This window comes from Centropristis striata, chromosome 14 (genome assembly GCF_030273125.1).
Source record: "Centropristis striata isolate RG_2023a ecotype Rhode Island chromosome 14, C.striata_1.0, whole genome shotgun sequence".
Lineage (NCBI taxonomy): Eukaryota > Metazoa > Chordata > Actinopteri > Perciformes > Serranidae > Centropristis > Centropristis striata.
In genome coordinates, this window is record NC_081530.1 from 35,188,647 (window position 1) to 35,211,805 (window position 23,159).

General features: G+C 39.9%; 4 protein-coding genes across 5 annotated transcripts; all 4 read left to right on the forward strand.

The window, feature by feature from the left end:
• Positions 1-526: 526 nt before the first annotated feature.
• LOC131984826 (gastrula zinc finger protein XlCGF57.1-like) lies at positions 527-3,132 on the forward strand. Of its 2 annotated transcripts, XM_059349805.1 has the most exons (3): positions 527-1,008; positions 1,320-2,117; positions 2,270-2,468. In XM_059349805.1, the coding sequence occupies exons 1-3, from the start codon at positions 816-818 to the stop codon at positions 2,350-2,352; spliced, it is 1,074 nt and encodes a 357-aa protein (XP_059205788.1). In that variant the 5' UTR covers positions 527-815; the 3' UTR covers positions 2,353-2,468. The 2 variants fall into 2 exon arrangements, with proteins under 2 accessions (XP_059205788.1, XP_059205787.1); XM_059349804.1 differs by having other exon boundaries at positions 1,320-3,132.
• Positions 3,133-10,139: 7,007 nt separating this feature from the next.
• Positions 10,140-12,314, forward strand: LOC131984873 (zinc finger protein 37 homolog). Its single transcript, XM_059349864.1, has 2 exons — positions 10,140-10,629; positions 11,227-12,314. The coding sequence occupies exons 1-2, from the start codon at positions 10,437-10,439 to the stop codon at positions 12,054-12,056; spliced, it is 1,023 nt and encodes a 340-aa protein (XP_059205847.1). The 5' UTR covers positions 10,140-10,436; the 3' UTR covers positions 12,057-12,314.
• A 2,261-nt stretch (positions 12,315-14,575) lies between these two features.
• On the forward strand, positions 14,576-17,528 carry LOC131984836 (zinc finger protein 501-like). Its single transcript, XM_059349818.1, has 2 exons — positions 14,576-15,282; positions 15,850-17,528. The coding sequence occupies exons 1-2, from the start codon at positions 15,090-15,092 to the stop codon at positions 17,103-17,105; spliced, it is 1,449 nt and encodes a 482-aa protein (XP_059205801.1). The 5' UTR covers positions 14,576-15,089; the 3' UTR covers positions 17,106-17,528.
• Positions 17,529-20,575: 3,047 nt separating this feature from the next.
• LOC131984889 (gastrula zinc finger protein XlCGF49.1-like) lies at positions 20,576-22,247 on the forward strand. The gene has a single exon (XM_059349882.1). It carries the CDS (start codon positions 20,841-20,843, stop codon positions 21,432-21,434), a length of 594 nt encoding a protein of 197 aa, XP_059205865.1. The 5' UTR covers positions 20,576-20,840; the 3' UTR covers positions 21,435-22,247.
• Positions 22,248-23,159: the final 912 nt, after the last annotated feature.

Genomic DNA, 23,159 nt, shown 5'->3' on the forward strand with positions numbered 1-23,159 from the left:
GACAAATTTAATATGCTCCGACCAAGACAGCCTCTCATCAATTAATACCCCTAAAAATTTGGTGGAGGAAACCTGGGTAATATCGTTATCCCCAATAGTGATCTTAGCACTGGATTTACAATATTTTTCATTTTTTTCCTGTAAATATAATAAAATTTGTTTTTTTTACATTTAATGTTAACTTATTTTTCTGGAAACATTCAGAAAATAAACTGCTGGTTAATTGCCTTATTTAAATTATTTTAGCTGCAACATTAGTAAATGTGAAAAGAGTGAAGTGCTCTTAATACTTTCTGAATTATTATGATTATTATTATTATGACCCGTATTGTGGCTGGAAGCATCACAAACAACAACCTTGAGAAATATTTTCAGTCTATTTTAATCATTTATCTTCCTGTGTGTTTATCAGAGGAAATCTGTCATTTCAGAAATTTTGGACTTTTATTTTGAAATCCATCGTCTCACCTGCCCCGGAAGCTGTCGTCTTTAATGCGGCTAACTTCACGCTGTTTAATCAAGACGGCAGTTAGTAGCAGTTTCTTTATTGTTCGTGAGAAAGTTTGTGTTGTGATCCGTCAGAGCCTCTGTGTGTCCGGATAAACCTGTCTGAATGGACTTTGTGCTGTTCACCTTTTCTTTCTGGATGTTTTACCTCTGACTCATCTCCCAGAAGACTACAAAGACATTCAAGTTAGCTTAGCATGCTAGCTGGTTAGCACCACAGCGCTAGTCAGAGTGACTGTTTAATGGAGAGCAAACTGTGTTTCTGACGGAGTTTGTGTGGAGAAAAAGTTGGTGTCACTGTGTGAAAAATGTCTAAAGTCCAAACGGTGAGAGCGCTGGTGGAGCAGCGACTGACTGCGGCTGCTGAAGAGATATTTGGGCTGTTTGAAAGAACGATAGCAGAGTACGAGGAGGAAGTTTGTCGTTCAAAAGAGAAGAATGAGCGACAACAGAAACTACTGGACGCTGTTTTCAACCCTCAGATTCAGCTACACAGAGCAGGTTAGTTACTTTACTTCAGTTACACAGAGCAGGTTAGTTACTTTACTTCACGTACACAGAGCAGGTTAGTTACTTACGTATGTTAAATGCAGTTACATTAGAGTTACAATAGTTACTGTGTGTAACATTGTTGTAGAGCAGTGTAATTAATATTCTTCACCTACACAGAGCAGGTTTGTAAGTTATGTTATGGTTCCTGTTTATATTCCCAAAGCATTTTGGAAGCTATAGTTTCAACAATCTGTGTCAAGCAGAGATGAATACACAGACTGTGTATTTTTCCTCAATGTGTGTTTCTGTGTTTCCTGCAGACGTTCAGCAGCTGTCGGTGAGCGAAGAAGAGTTTCCCTCTGAGCAGCAGGAGAGGAGCTGCAGTCTGGACCAAGACCAGGACCAGGAGGAGCCAGAGCCCCCATACATTAAAGAGGAACAGGAGGAACCTTGGAGCAGTCAGGAGGGAGAGCAGCTTCAGGGGCTGGAGGAGGCTGATATCACCAAGTTCACATTCACTCCTGTCCCTGTGAAGAGTGAAGAAGATGAAGAGAAACCTCAGTCCTCACAGCTTCATCAAACACAAACTGAACAGATAGAAACAGAAGCTGATGGAGAGGACTGTGGAGGACCAGAACCAGACAGGAACTCTGATCCAGATCCACATTTACAACCTGATACTGAGGACGAGTCTGCAGACTCTTCTGAACCTGAGACTGATGACAGTGCTGACTGGAAGGAGACCAGGGAACCTCAGTCAGGTTTGAACTGTTTGAAAAAAGATGGCGGCCCTGTCAGAGATTCCAGATTTAGTGCTGATGAGAAACGATTTAGCTGCTCTGAGTGTGGGAAAAGATTTGGCTACAAGTACCATTTGAAGAGACATATGAGACTCCACACAGTAGAGAAACGTTTAAGCTGCTCAGTTTGTAAGAAAGCTTTTACACAGAGTGGACATTTAAAGTCACACATGAGACTCCACACAGGAGAGAGACCTTTCAGCTGCTCAGTTTGTAAGAAAACTTTTACACTGAATGGAACTTTAAAGTCACACATGAGACTCCACACAGGAGAGAGACCTTTCAGCTGCTCAGTTTGTAAGAAAACTTTTACACGGAGTGCACATTTAAAGTCACACATGAGTCTCCACACAGGAGAGAGACCTTTCAGCTGCTCAGTTTGTAAGAAAACTTTTACACTGAGTGGAACTTTAAAGTCACACATGAGACTCCACACAGGAGAGAGACCTTTCAGCTGCTCAGTTTGTAAGAAAACTTTTACACTGAGTGGACAGTTAAAGGCACACATGAGCCTCCACACAGGAGAGAAACCTTTCAGCTGCTCTGTTTGTAAGAAAACTTTTACACAGAGTGGAACTGTAAAGTCACACATGAGACTCCACACAGGAGAGAAACCTTTCAGCTGCTCAGTTTGTAAGAAAACTTTTACAGAGAGTGGAACTTTAAAGTCACACATGAGACTCCACACAGGAGAGAAACCTTTCAGCTGCTCAGTTTGTAAGAAAACTTTTACACGGAGTGGACATATAAAGTCACACATGAGAGTCCACACAGGAGAGAAACCTTTCAGCTGCTCAGTTTGTAAGAAAACTTTTACATGGAGTGGACATTTAAAGTCACACATGAGAGTCCACACAGGAGAGAAACCTTTCAGCTGCTCAGTTTGTAAGAAAACTTTTAAACATTGTGAAACTTTGAAGAAACACATGAGACTCCACACATGAGAGAAACCTTTCATAAATGTGCTGGCCGTTCATCCTCAAAGTTTCATCAAACTGAGGAGAACAAAGAGGCAGAGCCTCCAGCCAGCAGCCCGCATGAAGAGATGCAAACATCTTCTTCAATCTTTTTAAAGGACTCAAGAAAGATTTTCAAGTCTTTTTTAAATGCTACAAAGCTTGTAGTAACTTTTATAAAAATGTAATCTGTTTGTATGAAATGTACCTACAATCTCAATATAATTAAACAATACTTTCTTTTCCATGATGTGATATGATATTAATTTTTTTATTTTTTTTATTTTTTTCAAAACAAACTTTCATCAACTGATATTTTAATTCAATATTTGATTGTAGAAGTGTAACATTTACAACTTTTTTAAACAGAAAAAATATATAAAAACATTCTTGGTTTACCAAAGTTTCCTGAAAGTTGTCCCTGCTTCAGTTTGTGTTACGAGGATAGGCATGCTGTGTTTTAATTTAGGCCAGAAATCCCTAAACCAGCTATCCCTGTTATGTGTGTCCAAAGTCCTCTGCTACGAAGCTGGATTTGAGGGTCACTGAGGTAACCTGAGGTTTAACCCTGTTTATCAGTATCTCTGTCTGAACTGACTGTTAACAGTCAGTCAGAGACAGTTCAGGCTGTTAACAATCATTTTCGGCTGTTAACAGTCAGTTTTTTTTTCTATTTATTTATTTTGCACCATAAGAAAATAAAATAACAAAAAACAGAAATTAAACAAGAATAGTAAGTGCGGGAGAGGTTAAAAAACCCTATATGGGCTTATATAAAGCACCTGCCCAAGAAATATACAAAAATTCAAAAGTAAGTCAACAACAACAAAGAGAGAAAGCAACAACAAAAAACAGCAAAAAAGAAAGCAATACAAGTGCCATTGTATAGCACACACACAAAATAGTCAGAAATAAAAACATCAGTGTGTATAAGGGTAAATTAACTGTATTTGAGTGTATAAGAGATAATGATCCAATGACAACTATACTGGAAAATAAACTATACAGAGTCTTGATTTAACAGGTAAGCTTTCAATCTTAACTCAAAATTATTAAGGGATGAAGATAATTTAACTACATGAATATGAGAATTCCAAAGTATGGAGCCTCTGTAAGCAAAAGAAAACTGAGTATGTGTAGTGCGACAAAAAGGAAGATGAAGTTTATTGGTGTGTCTTGTGTTGTAAGAATAGATCTGAGAGTTAACTGTAAAAAAATTCATGAAAAGATTTGGGCAGCAAGTGGGAAAGATAATTATATTTATAAATCAATATGCATGATTGAAGTATATTAATATCGTAGACTGACAATATATGAAGTTTCTTAAACAGAGGGGCAGATGGTGACAAACAATTTGAGAAGGTGGCTAATCTAACAAATTTCTTTTGTGTGATTAATAATTTCCATAAATTAGAAGGATAAGTGCTGGCCCAAACAATATTACAATAACTGAGATGAGGATAAATTAAACTATAATACAGCATATTTAGAGCATTCTGAGATATGAAACCGCACATTTTTCTGATGTCTACTGTCTAACTTGGAAGACTCTCTACACTGCTCTCAAAAAAAACAAAAACCATGTATTTGATCAACTGGTCTCTTAACGCAATTGACACCATCTTCTCGACGAGAAGTCGCGGTTCTGGGGAGCCCGCCTGTCCCGAGGGGACTTTTGTGGCTGGTTACACGATGGACGCCTGGAGCAGGTGGCGTGTCGTGTGCCTGGCACCTCTGTCTCTGGAGGACATTGAAGATCTTTACCTATTCGGAACCATGATAACAGGGTTTTTGCTGTTTGGATTGGGCTTTGCTCTGGTTTATCGAAACACAAAGGAAACGGTGTCAGCTGTCAAAGGCCCCATTAAGCTGCCCGTGATGATGGAATGTATGGCCAGGGCTGTCGGAACTCAGACTGTGGTCACAAACCGCGCCATGGATACCATCCAGGAAAGGGTGACAGCCCTAGAGAGGGAACGATCCGGAGACCGGGAGGGGCATTTTTACCATCGACAGGATTAGTAGCAGAAAATCGCTGCCAATTCCACCCTCAGTCCAAATTCCAAACTTATCTGGCTTCCCCAAACAACAGCCTTGGCTCGAAGGCCGTTGCTAATCTTCCCTGCTGAGGAATGTAGTGAGACACTACCATCCCATCCTCCCCCTCTCAACTCCCAAAACCACCTGTTGAACTGTCTTTCCTTTGCCCTGGCCCAGGAAGGAAGGTCATCTCCTTAGCAACGTCCAGGCTTATCGCTTTTGTTATTCCAGCGAACTGAGACGAACTGTTTGGTGCTTGACAAAGGCGGGTCTCAGGCCTACACACACGAACTTCCACATATACCCTCCCCTCCCCTAACCACCCCCCAACCCACGCCTCCGATGCTTCATACCCCCAGTGAGACAGGCGGGTCTGACAGCTGCGCCGGGTGGCTGCTGATCCGGATGGCCGCCTGGCTATGCTGCCCCACTTGTACTTGTTACTCTGTGCAATGACAATAAAGGCTTCATTCATTCATTCATTCATTCATACCAATAGATTTCAATAGTTTGTTATTGACAAGTTTAATATGCTCCGACCAAGACAACCTCTCATCAATTAATACCCCTAAAAATTTGGTAGAGGAAACCTGGGTAATATCGTTATCCCCAATAGTGATCTTAGCACTGGATTTACAATTTATTTTTTTTCCCCTGTAAATATAATAAAATTCGTTTTTTTTACATTTAATGTTAACTTATTTTTCTGGAAACATTCAGAAAATGTAATTATGCCAGAATTGGCTTCACTAATTAAAGAATCAAAGTGACTGTGAGTCAAAATCAAATTAGTATCATCAGCAAAAAGTATTGGTAGCATAGTGGAAGAAACAGTTGCAAGGTCATTAATGTAAACAAGGAACAATAACGGACCAAGTATGGAACAAATTGTTCACGATTTGAAACATAATTTACAAGCCAAATACATGAAAACCATAACAATGTAACTTGGAAAGTAAAATAGTGTGGTCAACAGAATCAAAGGCTTTCGATAATGTTAGAAAAATTGCATGAGGAAACCTTGAAAATTGATAATCTGTCACCGACAGAAAAAACCTCACCATTTTTCTGCGCATTCATTGATGGGGAAATGAAGAGCTGGAGATGTCCAAGTTTCTCAGTTTAACAAAAGTTTTATTACAATACGTCAAAAAATGTGCACTTTACAGAGATCTCTGGGTTCAAAATTAACTCATGTCCCTGAATACAAACAGACGTGTTTCAGTTGGTGAAGTCTGAACCACGACCCTCTCCTTGGAACCCATTAAAATAACCTTACAATTGTTTACAAAACATGCTGGTCGATTTCCTCCAGGAAGTCCAGCCTTCCCCCTCCGCTGATTCGCCAGTCTTCTTTCATACCGTCACACATCAGGCCACCTGGGCAAAACAATCACTGCTACCCAGGACAAGGCCTTGTGGCCTGCTAACAAACTTGTTATGACGAACATACTGCCTTATTATGACCTACAGAAATATAACAAGAGCCAACTATTCTTCAGAGTTCTACATGTTCTTTTAAAGGTTAAAAAATATAAGACAGACAATACTATTTTTTGTGATTATAGAATCTTAATTAGTTTAAGCAAATGGAATATATGTAATTAAAGTAATCATAGTTTTCTACATCAATATTAACACACAAACACAATCAATGTATCAAATCATATTGTCTGACTTAATATAAATGCATAGAGATATTTATTACAGTCAAGGTTTGACCTTTGATAGTGACCTGCGTCACTCACAGAGAACAGAGACAGAGAAGCAGAAATAAAGCATAAAATAATTTACCAATATAGAAAATAATCAATTATTTTAACACTGTCAAGGAGAAGATGTGCTGTCCAGACATTAAATTATTGGCAGTTAGTAAGACCATATTACGTACCGAGAGAGTTCAGTCATTTCATAACAATACTTGTGTACATTCCACCCAAGGCAACTGCTGAAGTTCCATGTGAAGTTCTACATGACCTCTTTGCTAGGATAGAGACTAATGCAAGGACACCTACAGGAGGAAGCTGGAGGCCAAACTCCAACAGAACAGTGTGAGAGATGTGTGGACAGGAATGAAACACATCACAGGGATGAAGGGGAAAGACAGGCAGATGTCAGGGAGCCTGGACAGAGCAAACCAGTTTAACCACTTTTTTAACAGGTTTAGCTCACCGCCTGCCACCCCTTCTACACCCCCTGCCCCCCACACATCCACACTGTCCCGAATAGCTCTACCCTCCCCCCAGCATTCTCCAGTGCAGCACCTCTCCATCTGCCCCCCTCCTTCTCCCCCACCTTCTCCTTCTCCTCCTACACTGATGACATCTGCACCAACCCGCCCTCAGCAGTGACTACAGGCCAGGTAAAGAGGCAGCTGGAAAGACTACATCAGCGTAAAGCTGCAGGTCCGGATGGTATCACACCCAGGATCCTGAAGACCTGCGCCAGCCAGCTGTCTCCTGTACTGAGACATCTGTACAACCTGAGTCTGAGTCAGGAGAAAGTCCCGCTGCTGTGGAAGACGTCCTGCTTGGTCTGTTAGAAAAATTGCATGAGTAAATGTGACCGGGGCAGCAGCCTCTCCATCATGGACAATGATCAGCACCCTCTCTATCATGGACAATGATCAGCACCCTCTCCATCATGGACAATGATCAGCACCCTCTCCATCATGGACAATGATCAGCACCCTCTCCATCATGGACAATGATCAGCACCCTCTCCATCACACAGTAGAAAGACAGCGGAGCACCTTCTCTCACAGGCTGCTCCAGCTCCGCTGTCAAAGGGACAGATACAAAAAATCTTTCCTGCCACATGCCATCACACTGTACAATAACAAATAGTCTGGTTCATTACATACCGTCGTTATGCACTTTATGTGTTTTTTATGCACACTGTTCATTGCACCTTATTTGTTTCATGGCACCAACATTTTTATACTGCATATTCATATTTATTCTGCACTGTAATGCTACTCCTTAATACATACTCCTTCTTTAGACACATTATTTTTTATTGTATTTTTATATTTTATTGCTGAAGTATGCCTAGGTTGTTCTTTTTATTTAATTGTGTTGTTATTGTCTCTGTGTGTAATGCTGCTGCTACACTGTAATTTCCCAGCTTGGGATAAATAAAGTATCTATCTATCTATCTATCTATCTATCTATCTATCTATCTATCTATCTATCTATCTATCTATCTATCTATCTATCTATCTATCTATCTATCTATCTATCTATCTATCTATCTATCTATCTATCTATCTATCTATCTATCTATCTATCTATCTATCTATCTATCTATCTATCTAAACACCCAGAAGCATTCTTGATAATATCAGGAGACTTCAATCATGTCTCCCTCTCCTCCCACTTGACTGGATTTACACAGTCCGTCAATTGTCCCACCAGAGAAAATAAAACCCTTGACCTGCTGTTTGCTAATGTCAAACAAGCTTACAGAGCTACTGCTTTGCCCCCAATTGGTCGATCCGATCACAACTTAGTTCTTCTGGAGACTTGTTACATACCCTGTGTGTGGAGGCAGCCTGCAACTAAACTCACAGTCAGGAAATGGACACCAGAGGCAACTGAGGCTCTAAAGGACTGCTTTGAATGTACAGACTGGAATATGTTGCTGGAAACAGAGGAGAACAATATGGACATTGACAGACAGGGTGACTGCTTTACTGATTACATGAACTTCTGTAGAGACACGGTCATACCTACAAGGACTGTACGCTGTTTCCACAATAACAAACCTTGGATTACTAGTGATTTAAAGGCAATCCTCAATGAGAAGAAGGCAGCTTTTAGAGATGGTGACAAAGCACGGCTCAAACATGTACAATACAAGTTGAAGAAGAGACTAAAGATAGCAGAGGTGGAATACAAGGAGAAACTGGAGAGAAATCTACAGAACAGCAACATCCATGAAATGTGGAGAGGAATCAACACCATCTCTGGCTACAACAACAAGAAAAGACAGCGGTGGCGGGTGCAGTGGCGGGTGATGTAGAAAGAGCTGATGAACTCGACCAGTTCTTCAACAGATTCAATACAGCAGCCTCACCCAATGCTCCTCCTCCTCCTCCTCCTCCTCCTCCTCTTCAACATGTGTACATTTCCTAAGCTACATCTACCCCCCCTCTTACACCTGAGCCTCCACCCTTGTTACACCCTCCACCCTCTTACATCATGAAGACCTTGATGCGGCTGATTGTACACCTACTGAGAGTTGAAGTCAAAGACAACCTCAACCCCCTGCAGTTTGCATACAAACAACACATGGGAGTGAACGATGCTGTCCTCTACATGCTTCACCGTGCCCTTACTCATCTCGAGGAAACTGGCATCATGTGAGAATCATGTTCTTTGATTTTTCAAGCGCAATGAACACCATAACCAACCCAACATACTCAAAAACAAGCTCACAGAGCTGGGAGTGGATCTTCCTTTATCTCCTGGATCACTGATTACCTGATGGGAAGGCCACAGTATCTCAGGTTGGGGAACTGTGTTTCTGGGACATTAATGAGTATTACAGGGGCTCCACAAGGGACTGTTCTGGCTCCATTCCTGTTCACACTGTATACAGCAGACTTCAAATACAACTCTGAGTCCTGCCACATCCAGAAGTACTCGGACCAACACTGCTATTGTGGCTTGCATTAGGAATGGACAGGAATCTAAATATAAAGATCTCATCTAAGAACTATCTCCTACTGAACACCTCAACGACTTAAGAAATGATCATGCATGAATCGTTGTCGCTGCAGTTAGAGTAGAGTTACTGTATGTGTCGTTGTAGCAGTCAGCTGATGTCTGAGGTTGTTTTTTCTCACTGAAAAGTTCTCTGGACGTTTAGAATTCTCTGAAATGACTCTCCTGTAAAATAAGGGTAGCAGACATTAATACTTCACTATATTATTAATAAGGTTGATGTTCACTTGCATATTAAATAGTGTATAATTCCTTTAAAACAGAATGTTATTTTTTTTTTTGCTTTATTCTGATTGACTATTGTTCGTTTTAAACTGCTGGTTAAATGCCTTATTTAAATTATTTTAGCTGCAACATTAGTAAATGTGAAAAGAGTGAAGTGCTCTTAATACTTTCTGAATTATTATGATTATTATTATTACCGGTATTGTGGCTGGAAGCATCACAAACAACAACCTTGAGAAATATTTTCAGTCTATTTTAATTATTTATCTTCCTGTGTGTTTGTCAGAGGAAATCTGTCATTTCAGAAATGTTGGACTTTTATTTTGAAATCCGTCGTCTCCTCTGCCCCGGAAGCTGTCGTCTTTAATGCGGCTAACTTCACGCTGTTTAGTCAAGACGGCAGCTCGTAGCAGTTTCTTTATTGTTCGTGAGAAAGTTTGTGTTGTGATCCGTCAGAGCCTCTGTGTGTCCGGATAAACCTGTCTGAATGGACTTTGTGCTGTTCACCTTTTCTTTCTGGATGTTTTACCTCTGACTCATCTCCCAGAAGACTACAAACACATTCAAGTTAGCTTAGCATGCTAGATGGTTTGCACCACACCGCTAGTCAGAGTGACTGTTTGATGGAGAGCAAACTGTGTTTCTGACAGAGTTTGTGTGGAGAAAAAGTTGGTGTCACTGTGTGAAAAATGTCTAAAGTCCAAACGGTGAGAGCGCTGGTGGAGCAGCGACTGACTGCGGCTGCTGAAGAGATATTTGGGCTGTTTGAAAGAACGATAGCAGAGTACGAGGAGCAACTTTGTCGTTCAAAAGAGAAGAACGAGCGACAACAGAAACTACTGGACGCTGTTTTCAACCCTCAGATTCAGTTACACAGAGCAGGTTAGTTACTTTACTTCAGTTACACAGAGCAGGTTAGTTACTTTACTTCAGTTACACAGAGCAGGTTAGTTACTTTACTTCAGTTACACAGGGCAGGTTAGTTACTTTACTTCAGTTACACTATCCAGGTTAGTTACTTTACTTCAGTTACACAGAGCAGTTTAGGTACTTTACTCCAGTTACATGGAGAAGGTTAGTTACTTTACTTCAGTTACACAGGGCAGGTTAGTTACTTTACTTTAGTTACGCTGAGCAGGTTAGTTACTTTACTTCAGTTACATAGAGGAGGTTAGAGACTTTACTTCAGTTACGCAGAGCAGGTTAGTTACTTTGCTTCACTTACACAGAGCACGTTAGTAACTTACGTATGTTAAATGCAGTTACATTAGAGTTACAATAGTTACTGTGTGTAACATTGTTGTAGAGCAGTTTAATTAATATTCTTCACCTACACAGAGCAGATTTGTAAGTCATGTTATGGTTCCTGTTTATATTCCCAAAGTATTTTGGAAGCCATAGTTTCAACAATCTGTGTCAAACAGAGATGAATACACAGACTGTATTTTTCTTCACTTTGTGTTTCTGTGTTTCCTGCAGACGTTCAGCAACTGTCGTTGAGAGAAGAAGAGTTTCCCTCTGAGCAGCAGGAGGGGAGCTGCAGTCTGGACCAAGACCAGGAGGACCCAGAGCCCCCACACATTAAAGAGGAACAGGAGAAACCTTGGAGCAGTCAGGAGGGAGAGCAGCTTCAGGGGCTGGAGGAGGCTGATATCACCAAGTTCACATTCACTCCTGTCCCTGTAAAGAGTGAAGAAGATGAAGAGAAACCCCAGTCCTCACAGCTTCATCAAACACAAACTGAACAGATGGAAACAGAAGCTGATGGAGAGGACTGTGGAGGACCAGAACCAGACAGGAACTCTGATCCAGAGCCACATTTACAACCTGATACTGGTGACGAGCCTGCAGACTCTTCTGAACCTGAGACTGATGACAGTGCTGATTGGAAGGAGACCAGAGAACCTCAGTCAGGTTTGAACTGTTTGAAAAAAGATGGCCGTCCTGTCAGAGATTCCTCATTTCGTGCTGGTGAGAAACAATTTAGCTGCTCTGAGTGTGGGAAAAGATTTGGCTTCAAGCTCTATCTGGAGAGACACATGAGACTCCACACAGGAGGGAAACCTTTCAGTTGCTCAGTTTGTAAGAAAACGTTTTATTGGAGTGCAAGTTTAAAGTTACACATGAGACTCCACACAGGAGAGAACCTTTTCAGCTGCTCAGTTTGTAAGAAAAATTTTACACTGAGTGGAAATTTAAAGGTACACATGAGACTCCACACAGGAGAGAAACCTTTCAGCTGCTCAGTGTGTGCTAAATCTTTTACACAAAGTGGACATTTAAAGGCACACATGAGAGTCCACACATGAGAGAAACCTTTCATAAATCTGCTGTCCGCTCATCCTCAAAGTTTCATCAAACCGAGGAGAACAGAGAGGCAGAGCCTCCAGCCAGCAGCCCACATGAAGAGATGCAACCCTATTTTTTTTATCTTTTTAAAGGACTCGCAAAAGATTTAAGTCTTTTTTAAATGCTACAAAGCTTATAGTAACTTTTATAAATATTTATTCTGTTTGTATGAAATGTACCTACAATCTCAATATAATTAAACATAACTTTCTTTTCCATGATGTGATATATTAATTTCCTTTTTTTGTTTTTTTTTGTTTTTCAAAACAAACTTTCACCAACTGATATTTTAATTCAATATTTGATTGTAGAAGTGTAACATTTACAACTTTTTCAAACAGAAAAACAAAATAAAAACATTCTTGGTTTACCAAAGTTTCCTGAAAGTTGTCTCTGCTTCCCTGGTACGAGGATAGGCATGCTGTGTTTTAATTTAGGCCAGAAATCCCTAAACCAGCTATCCCTGTTATGTGTGTCCAGAGTCCTCTTCCGCGAAGCTAAATTTGAGAGTCATTTAGGTAACCTGAGGTTTAACCCTGGTTATCAGTATCTCTGTCTGAACTGACTGTATACAGTCAGTCAGAGACAGTTCAGGGTGTTAGCAGTCAGTTTTTTTATTTTATTTATTTTATTCATATATTTTGCACCATAAGAAAAGACAATAACAAAAAACTGAAATTAAACAAGAAGAGTAAGCGCAGGAGAGGTTAAAAAACCCAATATGGGCTTATATAAAGCACCTCCCCAAGAAAATCTTACAGAAGCTTACAGAGCTACTGCTTTGCCCCCAATTGGTCGATCCGATCACAACTTAGTTCTTCTGGAGACTTGTTACAAACCCTGGAGGCAGCCTGCAACCAAACTCACAGTAAAGAAATGGACACCAGAGGCAACTGAGGCTCTAAAGGACTGCTTTGAATGTACAGACTGGAATTTGTTGCTGGAAACAGAGGAGAACCATATGGACATTGACAGACAGGTTGACTGCTTTACTGATTACATGAACTTCTGTAGAGACACGGTCATACCTACAAGGACTGTACGCTGTTTCCACAATAACAAACCTTGGATTACTAGTGATTTAAAGGCAATCCTCAATGAGAAGAAGGCAGCTTTTAGAGATGGTGACAAAGTACGGCTCAAACATGTACAATACAAGTTGAAGAAGAGACTAAAGATAGCAGAGGTGGAATACAAGGAGAAACTGGAGAGAAATCTATAGAACAGCAACATCCATGAAATGTGGAGAGGAATCAACACCATCTCTGGTTACAACAACAAGAAAAGACAGCCAGTGTTGGGTGATGTAGAAAGAACTCATGAACTTGACCAGTTGTTCAACAGATTCAATACAGCGGCCTCACCCAATGCCAATGCTCCTCCTCCTCCTCCTCCTCCTCCTCCTCCTCCTCCTCCTCCTCCTCCTCCTCCTCCTCCTCCTCCTCCTCCTCCTCCTCCTCCTCCTCCTCCTCCTCCTCTTCAACATGAGTACATCTCCAAAGCTGCATCTACCCCCCCTCTTACACCTGAGCCTCCACCCTTGTTACACCCTCTACCCTCTTACATCATGAAGACCTTGATGCGGCTGATTATACGCCTACTGAGAGCTGAAGTGAAAGACTAACTCGACCCCCTGCAGTTTGCATACAAACAACATATGGGAGTGAACGATGCTGTCCTCTAAGAATGCTTCACCGTGCCCTTGCTCATCTTGAGGAAACTGGCATCATGTGAGAATCATGTTCTTTGATTTTTCAAGCGCAATGAACACCATTTTTCATGTTTTTACTGAGTGCAGGAGATTGACAGGAATTTTTAATGTTTCAAATCATGTGTTTAACCTATTTGGTGTCATTTTTTACTATCCCTGGTTTTATTTGTGGAGTTAGGCAAAAAAAAGACGGAAGAAGAAGTTGGAGAAGGTAAAATGTCAATCTACCTGACTCGAAGGGACAGACTACAGGGAGATGCTGTGACCCTGTGGAGATACAACGTGAACGCCAGATTGAAGCTGGAGTTTTGCTTCCACAGGGTCACACTATGATGTTTTGGCACAACAGTGGGCTCATAAAGAGCTTTTGTGCCAGGTTAACAGTGGAGATCTGGAATTTGCTTCATTTTTAAACTGTTGCTTTGAATAAGTAACTGTTTGTTTTGATAAGTGCCAACTGTAAATAAAGTGCTGTTTAAAAATCAAAACTCAAAAAATCTTCTTCTTCTTCTTCTTCTTTTTATTATTATTATTATTATTATTATTATTATTATTATTAGTAGTAGTAGTAGTAGTAGTAGTATTATCAGTATTATTATTATGAACCCTATTGTGGCTGGAAGCATCACAAACAACAGTGAGAAATATTTTGAGTCTATTTTTTTTTTTTTTTAAATGTATTTTTTTGGGCTTTTTCATGCCTTTAATGGACAGGATAGTTGAAGAGAGACAGGAAACACGGGGCAGAGAGAGGGGAATGACATGCAGTAAAGGGCCGTCCGATGCGGGACGCGAACCGGGGCCAGCTGCAGCGAGGACTGTAGCCTCTACACATGGGACGCTACCGACCACGAGTCTATTTGAATTATTTACCTTCCTTCTGTAATTTCAGATATTTTGGACTTTTATTTTGAAACCCATCGTCTCCTCTGCCCCGGAAGCTGTCGTCTTTAATGCGGCTAACTTCGCGCTGTTTAGTCGTCTTGACTAAAGGCAGCTTGTAGCAGTTTCTTTATTGTTAGTGAGAAAGTTTGTGTTGTGATCCGTCAGAGACTCTGTGTGTCCGGATAAACCTGTCTGAATGGACTCTGTGCTGTTCACCTTTTCTTTCTGGATGTTTTACCTCTGACTCATCTCCCGGTAGACTACAAACACATTCAAGTTAGCTTAGCATGCTAGCTGGTTAGCACCGCGGCGCTAGTCAGAGTGACTGGTATGAAGGAGAGCAAACTGTTTCTGACGGAGATTGTGTAGAGAAAAAGTTGGTGTCACTGTGTGAAAAATGTCTAAAGTCCAAACGGTGAGAGCGCTGGTGGAGCAGCGACTGACTGCGGCTGCTGAAGAGATATTTGGGCTGTTTGAAAGAACGATAGCAGAGTACGAGGAGCAACTTTGTCGTTCAAAAGAGAAGAACGAGCGACAACAGAAACTACTGGACGCTGTTTTCAACCCTCAGATTCAGTTACACAGAGCAGGTTAGTTACTTTACTTCAGTTACACGGAGCAGGTTAGTTACTTTACTTGAGTTACACGTAGCAGGTTAGTTACTTTACTTGAGTTACACAGAGCAGGTTAGTTACTTCACTTTAGTTACACAGAGCAGGTTAGTTACTTTACTTCAGTTACACAGAGCAGGTTAGTTACTTTACTTCAGTTACACAGAGCAGGTTAGTTCATTTACTTCAGTTACATAGAGGAGGCTAGAGAATTCACTTCAGTTACACAGAGCAGGTTAGTTACTTAAAGTCAGTTACACAGAGCAGGTTAGTTACTTTACTTCACGTACACAGAGCAGGTTAGTTACTTACGTATGTTAAATGCAGTTACATTAGAGTTACAATAGTTACTGTGTGTAACATTGTTGTAGAGCAGTGTAATTAATATTCTTCACCTACACAGAGCAGGTTTGTAAGTTATGTTATGGTTCCTGTTTATATTCCCAAAGCATTTTGGAAGCTATAGTTTCAACAATCTGTGTCAAGCAGAGATGAATACACAGACTGTGTATTTTTCCTCACTGTGTGTTTCTGTGTTTCCTGCAGACATTCAGCAGCTGTTGGTGAGCGAAGAAGAGTTTCCCTCTGAGCAGCAGGAGAGGAGCTGCAGTCTGGACCAAGACCAGGACCAGGAGGAGCCAGAGCCCCCATACATTAAAGAGGAACAGGAGGAACCTTGGAGCAGTCAGGAGGGAGAGCAGCTACAGTGGCTGGAGGAGGCTGATATCACCGAGTTCACATTCACTCCTGTCCCTGTGAAGAGTGAAGAAGATGAAGAGAAACCTCAGTCCTCACAGATGCATCAAACACAAACTGAACAGATGGAAACAGAAGCTGATGGAGAGGACTGTGGAGGACCAGAACCAGACAGGAGCTCTGATCCAGATCCACATTTACAACCTGATACTGAGGACGAGTCTGCAGACTCTTCTGAACCTGAGACTGATGACAGTGCTGATTGGAAGGAGACCAGAGAACCTCAATCAGGTTTGAACTGTTTGAAAAAAGATGGCGGCCCTGTCAGAGATTCCAGATTTAGTGCTGATGAGAAACGATTTAGCTGCTCTGAGTGTGGGAAAAGATTTACACTGAGTGGACAGTTAAAGGCACACATGAGCCTCCACACAGGAGAGAAACCTTTCAGCTGCTCAGTTTGTAAGAAAACTTTTACACAGAGTGGAACTGTAAAGTCACACATGAGACTCCACACAGGAGAGAAACCTTTCAGCTGCTCAGTTTGTAAGAAAACTTTTACAGAGAGTGGAACTTTAAAGTCACACATGAGACTCCACACAGGAGAGAAACCTTTCAGCTGCTCAGTTTGTAAGAAAACTTTTACACAGAGTGTACATTTAAAGTCACACATGAGAGTCCACACAGGAGAGAAACCTTTCAGCTGCTCAGTTTGTAAGAAAACTTTTAGACAGAGTGGAACTGTAAAGTCACACATGAGACTCCACACAGGAGACAAACTTTGCAGCTGCTCAGTTTGTAAGAAAACATTTACACAGAGTGGAGCTTTAAAGTCACACATGAGACTCCACACAGGAGAGAAACTTTTCAGCTGCTCAGTTTGTAAGAAAACTTTTACACAGAGTGGAAATTTAAAGTCACACATGAGACTCCACACAGGAGAGAAACCTTTCAGCTGCTCAGTTTGTAAGAAAATTTTTCCACGGAGTGGACATTTAAAGTCACACATGAGAGTCCACACAGGAGAGAAACCTTTCAGCTGCTCAGTTTGTAAGAAAACTTTTGCACATTGTCAAACTTTGAAGAAACACATGAGAGTCCACACATGAGAGAAACCTTTCATAAATATGCTGGCCGCTCATCCTCAAAGTTTCATCAAACTGAGGAGAACAAAGAGGCAGAGCCTCCAGCCAATAGCCCACATGAAGAGATGCAAACATCTTTTTCAATCTTTTTAAAGGACTCAAGAGAGATTTTCAAGTCTTTTTTAAATGCTACAAAGCTTATAGTAACTTTTATAAAAATGTATTCTGTTTGTATGAAATGTACCAACAATCTCAATATAATTATACAATACTTTCTTTTCCATGATGTGATATGATATTAATTTGTTTTTGTTTTTTTTGTTTTTCAAAACAACTTTCACCAACTGATATTTTAATTCAATATTTGATTGTACAAGTGTAACATTTACAACTTTTTCAAACAGAAAAACAAATTAAAAACATTCTTGGTTTCCAAGTTTCCTGAAAGTTGTCCCTGCTTCAGTTTGTGTTACGAGGATAGGCATGCTGTGTTTTAATTTAGGCCAGAAATCCCTAAACCAGCTATCCCTGTTATGTGATTTCATAGTCCTCTGCTACAAAGCTGGATTTGAGGGTCAGTGAGTTAACCTGAGGTTTAACCCTGTTTATCAGCATCTCTGTCTGAACTGACTGTTAACAGTCAGTCAGAGACAGTTCAGGCTGTTAACAGTCATTTCCGGCTGTTAAAAGTCAGTTTTTTATTTTATTTTTTTATTTTGCACCATAGGAAAATAAAATAACAAAAAACAGAAATTAAACAAGAATAGTAAGTGCGGGGGAGGTTAAAAAACCCTATATGGGCTTATATAAAGCACCTCCCCAAGAAATATACAAAAATTCAAAAGTACGTCAACAACAACAAAGAGAGAAACCAACAACAAATAACAACAAAAAAGAAAGCAATACAAGTGCCATTTTATAGCACACACACAAAATAGTCAGAAATAAAAACATCAGTGTGTATAAGGGTAAATTAACTATGTGAGTGTATAAGAGATAATGAAACAATGACAACTGTACTGGAAAATAAACTATACGGAGTCTTGATTTAACAGGGAAGCTTTCAGTCTTAACTCAAAATTATTAAGGGATGAAGATAATTTAACTACATGAATATGAGAATTCCAAAGTATGGAGCCTCTGTAAGCAAAAGAAAACTGAGTATGTGTAGTGCGACAAAAAGGAAGATGAAGTTTATCGGTGTGTCTTGTTTTGTAAGAATAGATCTGAGAGTTAACTGTAAAAAATTTAGCAGCAAGTGGGAAAGATAATTATATTTATAAATCAATATGCATGATTGAAGTATATTAATATCGTAGACTGACAATATATGAAGTTTCTTAAACAGAGGGGCAGATGGTGACAATTAGACAAGGTGGCTAATCTAACAAATTTCTTTTGTGTGGTTAATAATTTTCGTGAATTAGAAGGATAAGTGCTAAATTAAACTATAATACAGTATATTTAGAGCATTCTGAGATTTGAAACCGCACATTTTTCTGATGATACCAATAGATTTCAATAGTTATTGACAAGTTTAATATGCTCCGACCAAGACAACCTCTCTTCAATTAATGCCCCTAAAAATTTGGTGGAGGAAACCTGGGTAATGTCGTTATCCCCAATAGTGATCTTAGCACTGGATTTACATTTTTTTTTCTTTTTTTTCCTGTAAATATTATAAAATCATTTTTTTTTACATTTAATGTTAACTTATTTTTCTGGTCACATTCAGAAAATAAGCTCCTGGTTAATTTCCCTATTTAAATTATTTTAGCTGCAACATTAGTAAATGTGAAAAGAGTGAAGTGCTCTTAATACTTTCTGAATTATTATGATTATTATGACCCGTATTGTGGCTGGAATCATCACAAACAACAACCTTGAGAAATATTTTGAGTCTATTTCAATAATTTATCTTCCTGTGTGTTTGTCAGAGGAAATCTGTCATTTCAGAAATTTTTGACTTTTATTTTGAAATCCATCGTCTCCTCTGCCCCGGAAGCTGTCGTCTTTAATGCGGCTAACTTCACGCTGTTTAATCAAGATTGCAGTTAGTAGCAGTTTCTTTATTGTAAGTGAGAAAGTTTGTGTTGTGATCCGTCAGAGCCTAAACAGAATAAATATAAAAATTAGCACCATTATAAACAGAGAAGTCGCACTATTACACAGATAAAAGTATTTAAATTGCACGGTGAATTATATTACAGTTTATTTACATTATTGTGACTGAAAGGCTTCTGGAGGTTTTATTTTGAAGGGCTGTATGACGCCGGAAGTGATGCAACCGGTGTTGCCGTTAGGAACGTGACGCCGCCGAGCCTCTCATTAACCAGTGACAGCGCGAAATGAGCTCCTTCAGAGCCGCTGTGATTCCGGATAAATCTGTCTGAAAGGACAAACACGGAAGATTTCCTGCTGAAATCGATATTTATATAAATATTTATATCTTTATCCGCCGGACTACAAACAGCCAGTTAGCTTAGCATGCTAGCTGGTTAGCACCGCGGCTAGTCTGAGACAAACTGAGAAGAAGTGAAGAAAAAGTTGGTGTCACTGTGTGAAAAATGTCTAAAGTCCAAACGGTGAGAGCGCTGGTGGAGCAGCGACTGACTGCGGCTGCTGAAGAGATATTTGGGCTGTTTGAAAGAACGATAGCAGAGTACGAGGAGCAACTTTGTCGTTCAGAAGAGAAGAACGAGCGACAACAGAGACTACTGGATGCTGTTTTCAACCCTCAGATTCAGTTACACAGAGCAGGTTAGTTACTTTACTTCAGTTACACAGAACAGGTTAGTTACCCTACTTCAGTTACATAGAGCAGATTAGTTACTTTATTTCAGTTAGACAGAGCATATTAGTTACTTTGTTTCAGTTACACAGAGCAGGTTAGTTACTTTACTTCAGTTACACAGAGCAGGTTAGTTACTTTACTTCAGTTACACAGAGCAGGTTAGTTACTTTACTTCAGTTACACAGAGCAGGTTAGTTACTTTACTTCAGTTACACAGTTCCTCTCTGCTGTGCTGGCCGCTCAGGGTAATTAAACGTTTAACCAAACGGGCACAGTCGCAATAGTGTTATCATTGTTTTCATTTTATTTACCCAAATTATTTTGGGAACTGTAGTTTCAACAATCTGTGTCAAACAGAGATGAATACACAGACTGTGTATTTTTCCTCACTGTGTGTTTCTGTGTTTCCTGCAGACGTTCAGCAGCTGTCAGTGGTTAAAGAAGAGTTTCCCTCTGAGCAGCAGGAGAGGAGCTGCAGTCTGGATCAGGACCAGGACCAGGAGGACCCAGAGCCGCCACACATTAAAGAGGAACAGGAGAAACCTCGGACCAGTCAGCAGGGGGAGCAGCTTCAGGGGCTGGAGGAGGCTGATATCACTCCTGTCCCTGTGAAGAGTGAAGAAGATGAAGAGAAACCTCAGTCCTCACAGATTCATCAAAGACAAACTGAACAGATGGAAACAGAAGCTGATGGAGAGGACTGTGGAGGACCAGAACCAGACAGGAACTCTGATCCAGAGCCACATTTACAACCTGATACTGACAAAGAGCCTGCAGACTCTTCTGAACCTGAGACTGATGACAGTGCTGATTGGAAGGAGAACAGAGAACCTCAGTCAGGTTTGAACTGTTTGAAAAAAGATGGCGGCCCTGTCAGAGATTCCAGATTTAGTGCTGGTGAGAAACGATTTAGCTGCTCTGAGTGTGGGAAAAGATTTGGCTACAAGTGCGATCTGAATAGACACATGAGATTCCACACAGGAGAGAAACCTTTCAGCTGCTCAGTTTGCCAGAAATCTTATTCACAGAAGTATAATTTAAAGCTACACATGAGACTCCACACAGGAGAGAAATCTTTCAGCTGCTCAATTTGTAAGAAATCTTTTACACAGAGCGGAAATTTGAAGTCACACATGAGAGTTCACACAGGAGAGAAATCTTTCAGCTGTTCAGTGTGTGGTAAAGGTTTCAGTCATAGTGTAGCTCTCAAGAGACATATTAGAGTCCACACAGGAGAGAAACCTTTCAGTTGCTCAGTGTGTAGTAAAGGTTTCGGTTATGGTGGGTATCTGAAGTCACACATGAGAATTCACACAGGGGAGAAACCTTTCAGCTGCTCAATTTGTAAGAAATCTTTTACAGAGAGTGGAACTTTAAAGTCACACATCAGAGTTCACACAGGAGAGAAACCTTTCACTTGCCATATTTGTAGAAAAGGATATGCCCGAAGTTCACATGTCAAAAATCATAAATGTGCTGGCCGCTCGTCCTCAAAGTTTCAAACTGAGGAGAACAAAGTAGCAGAGCCTCCAGCCAGCAGCCCACACAAAGACATGTAAAGAGAAGCTGATGGAGAGGATTCTGGAAGACCAGAAGCAGCGAGGAACTCAGATCCAGATGGTCCAGAGACTGATGACAGTGGTGATTGGAAGTAAAGCAGAACTCAGTCTGCTGTAAATTCAGTGAAATGGTCCTCATCACAGTTGTTGTTTCTTAGTTTCAGGGTTTCTGTTTAATCAGCCTCTTAACATCCTGTTGGCATGTTCATTTCAGGTTTAAGTCTGTTCTGTGTCCTCTGTTAGCACATTCTGGTGCTTTGTTTTTCAATGGTTCTATACAAATACTTTTACTCTGTGTCAGAAAGTGTCCATTCTTTAGTTTGCTGTCCAGGTTAGGCTGAAAAATTGTCTGTTTAACTTCTGTCTCATGATGGTTTACCAGGAGTTGAACAGTTCAGCTCATGAAGCTAATGGAGAGGACTGTGGAAGACCAGAAGCAGCCAGGATCTCTTGTTGGGAAGGGAGTGAAATTTGTTGTTTATTTGTTTATTGAGCATGTTATATAGCAGCAATTTTAGGTGGTACAAGGAAATTAAACTAAACTATCAAAAATAAATAAATTAATAATATATTAAAAATGAAATTGTATGAAATATACAATCTGTTTTTGTTAATATACTCATTTTTCAATCTTTTTAAAGGACTCGAGAAAGATTTTCAAGTCTTTTTTTAAATGCTACAAAGCTTGTAGTAACTTTTATAAATATTTATTCTGTGTATGAAATTTAGCTACAATATAATTAAACAATACTTTCTTTTCCATGATGTGATATGATATTTATCTCCTTTCTGTTTATTTTTGTTTTGTTTTAAAAAACAAAAGTTCACAAAGTAATATTTTAATAAAATATTAGATTGTAGAAGTGTAACAATATCAACTTTATTTTTTTCTAACAGCAAAACAAAATAAAAACATTCTTGGTTTACCAAAGTTGCCTGAAAGTTGTCCCTTCTTTAGTTTGTGGTTCAAGAATAGGCATGCTATGTTTTAATTTAGACCCAAAATCCCTAAACCAGCTATCCCTGTTATGTGATTTCAGAGGCCTGTACTACGAAGCAGGATTTGAGGGTCAGTGAGGTAACCTGAGGTTTAACCCTGGTTATCAGTATCTCCAAGGTGGTTCTCTTTTAACCTGGCTAGGTCACCATGGTAACTCACCAGGTTTTGTTCTGAGCTTCAGCTTGAAATTGGCTAGAAAGCCTCTAACTACTTTTAAAACAGTGTCTCACACTAGTCAACAGTCAATCTATGATCCATACAGATTCTCAGTGGTGAGAATTAGATATAAATTTATATCTGTTGAGTCGTAACACTGTATTAATGTCACCAAACAGAACCGTGCAGTTCCAGTAGAATTACTGTGTACATCATTGTAGCTGCAGTTAACACTGTATGTGTCGTAGCAGTCGTCTTATGTGTGAGGTTGTTGTTTCTCACCGAAAAGTTCTCTGGACATTTAGAGTTCTCTGAAATGACTCTCCTGTAAGATAAGGTAGCAGACATTAATACTTCACTATATTATTAATAAGGTTGATGTTCACTTCCATATGAAATACTGTATAATTCCTTTAAAACAGAATGTTTTTTATTTTTGCTTCATCCTGATTGGCTATTGTTCATTTTAAACTGCTGGTTAAATGCCTTATTTAAATAATTTTAGCTGCAACATTAGTAAATGTGAAACGACTGAAGTGTTCTTAATACTTTCTGAATGATTATTATTA